The sequence below is a fragment of the Vigna radiata genome, chromosome 8 (assembly GCF_000741045.1).
Source record: "Vigna radiata var. radiata cultivar VC1973A chromosome 8, Vradiata_ver6, whole genome shotgun sequence".
Classification (NCBI taxonomy): Eukaryota; Viridiplantae; Streptophyta; class Magnoliopsida; order Fabales; family Fabaceae; genus Vigna; species Vigna radiata.
The window spans coordinates 35,393,679-35,394,693 of record NC_028358.1 but is presented as its reverse complement, the minus strand read 5'-3'; the positions used below and the strand labels follow the sequence as shown (position 1 = coordinate 35,394,693).

At 36.3% G+C, this 1,015-nt stretch overlaps 1 protein-coding gene across 1 annotated transcript in view; it reads right to left on the bottom strand.

The window, feature by feature from the left end:
* LOC106770583 overlaps positions 1-376 on the bottom strand; it is a 2,451-nt gene extending 2,075 nt beyond the window's left edge. Inside the window, exon 1 of the mRNA XM_014656383.1 lies at positions 266-376. Within this exon, the coding sequence (XP_014511869.1) occupies positions 266-376 (111 nt within the window). The remainder of the gene's footprint in view (positions 1-265) is intronic.
* Positions 377-1,015: the final 639 nt, after the last annotated feature.

Here is a 1,015-nt window from a genome sequence, read left to right as displayed (position 1 = left end):
ATTAAATTTGTTTTTGATAAAAAAAAATGTTGGAAGTCCCACATCGACTAGAGATAAGGCCATTTAAGTGTATATAAGTGGGTGCAAACCTCACCCTACAAGCCGGTTTTGTGGGGTTGAGTTAGGCTTAAAGTCCACTTCTAACAGTAAGAAAAAGCACAAACTGTATTTGTTAGAGACATGTTGAAAATTAAAAATTAATGAAGGGTGAAGAGTAATGTAGAAAGACATACTAAACAACGGTGAGAATGAAAACACACTTAACCGTAGTTGGAATTGCGGTGAGAATGAACCGTACTTCGAAATGCGGCTGCCGAATTTCCAGGTGCGCTAAACTATGAACCGTCCTTCCAAGTGTGGCTACCGTGGTCTGCATTTCCAATTTTGGCGAGCTCTTAACCACACTTCTAAGTGCGACAAGCTATGTAATTGTACTTCCACAATCAACATGTTCTCAACCACACTTCTAAGTACAATTATGACCTTCAATCCAGTCCAGAAATGCATCCCATCCACACAAATACTACATACAAACTTAAGGAAATCAGAATCAATCTAGAAACCCAACAAATGAAAGAGAATAAGAGACTATTAAAAGTAAATGAGAGAAGAGGGGAGGAAAAACACTTAAGAAGAGAAATAGGGTGTAGAGTTTGGGAATATTCTCAGTGAGAAAAAAGAAATGGTGGTGTAGGCTTTTAATTATTTAATGGGTGAATTAAAAAAAATAAAAGGTAACACTCAAAAATTTTCTTACAAGGGTACAGATTGGAAAAAAAATTAAATAAGGAGGTGTAGTATAAGATGAGTGAGGTACGAACACTCAGTTAGTAATTGTGGGTGTGCAGAAAGCAGTAAACGCATTGACATACCATTGGCCCAAACCAAATGATAAAGAATGGGCTTAGAGCCTATACTAAAATCAAAAGAAAAATTTGAGGCTAATTTCAAAAAAGGCCACACTGTGCATCTGTACATTTTGCTAGTCATAAACTAAAAGCAGTTTGAAAAGTTT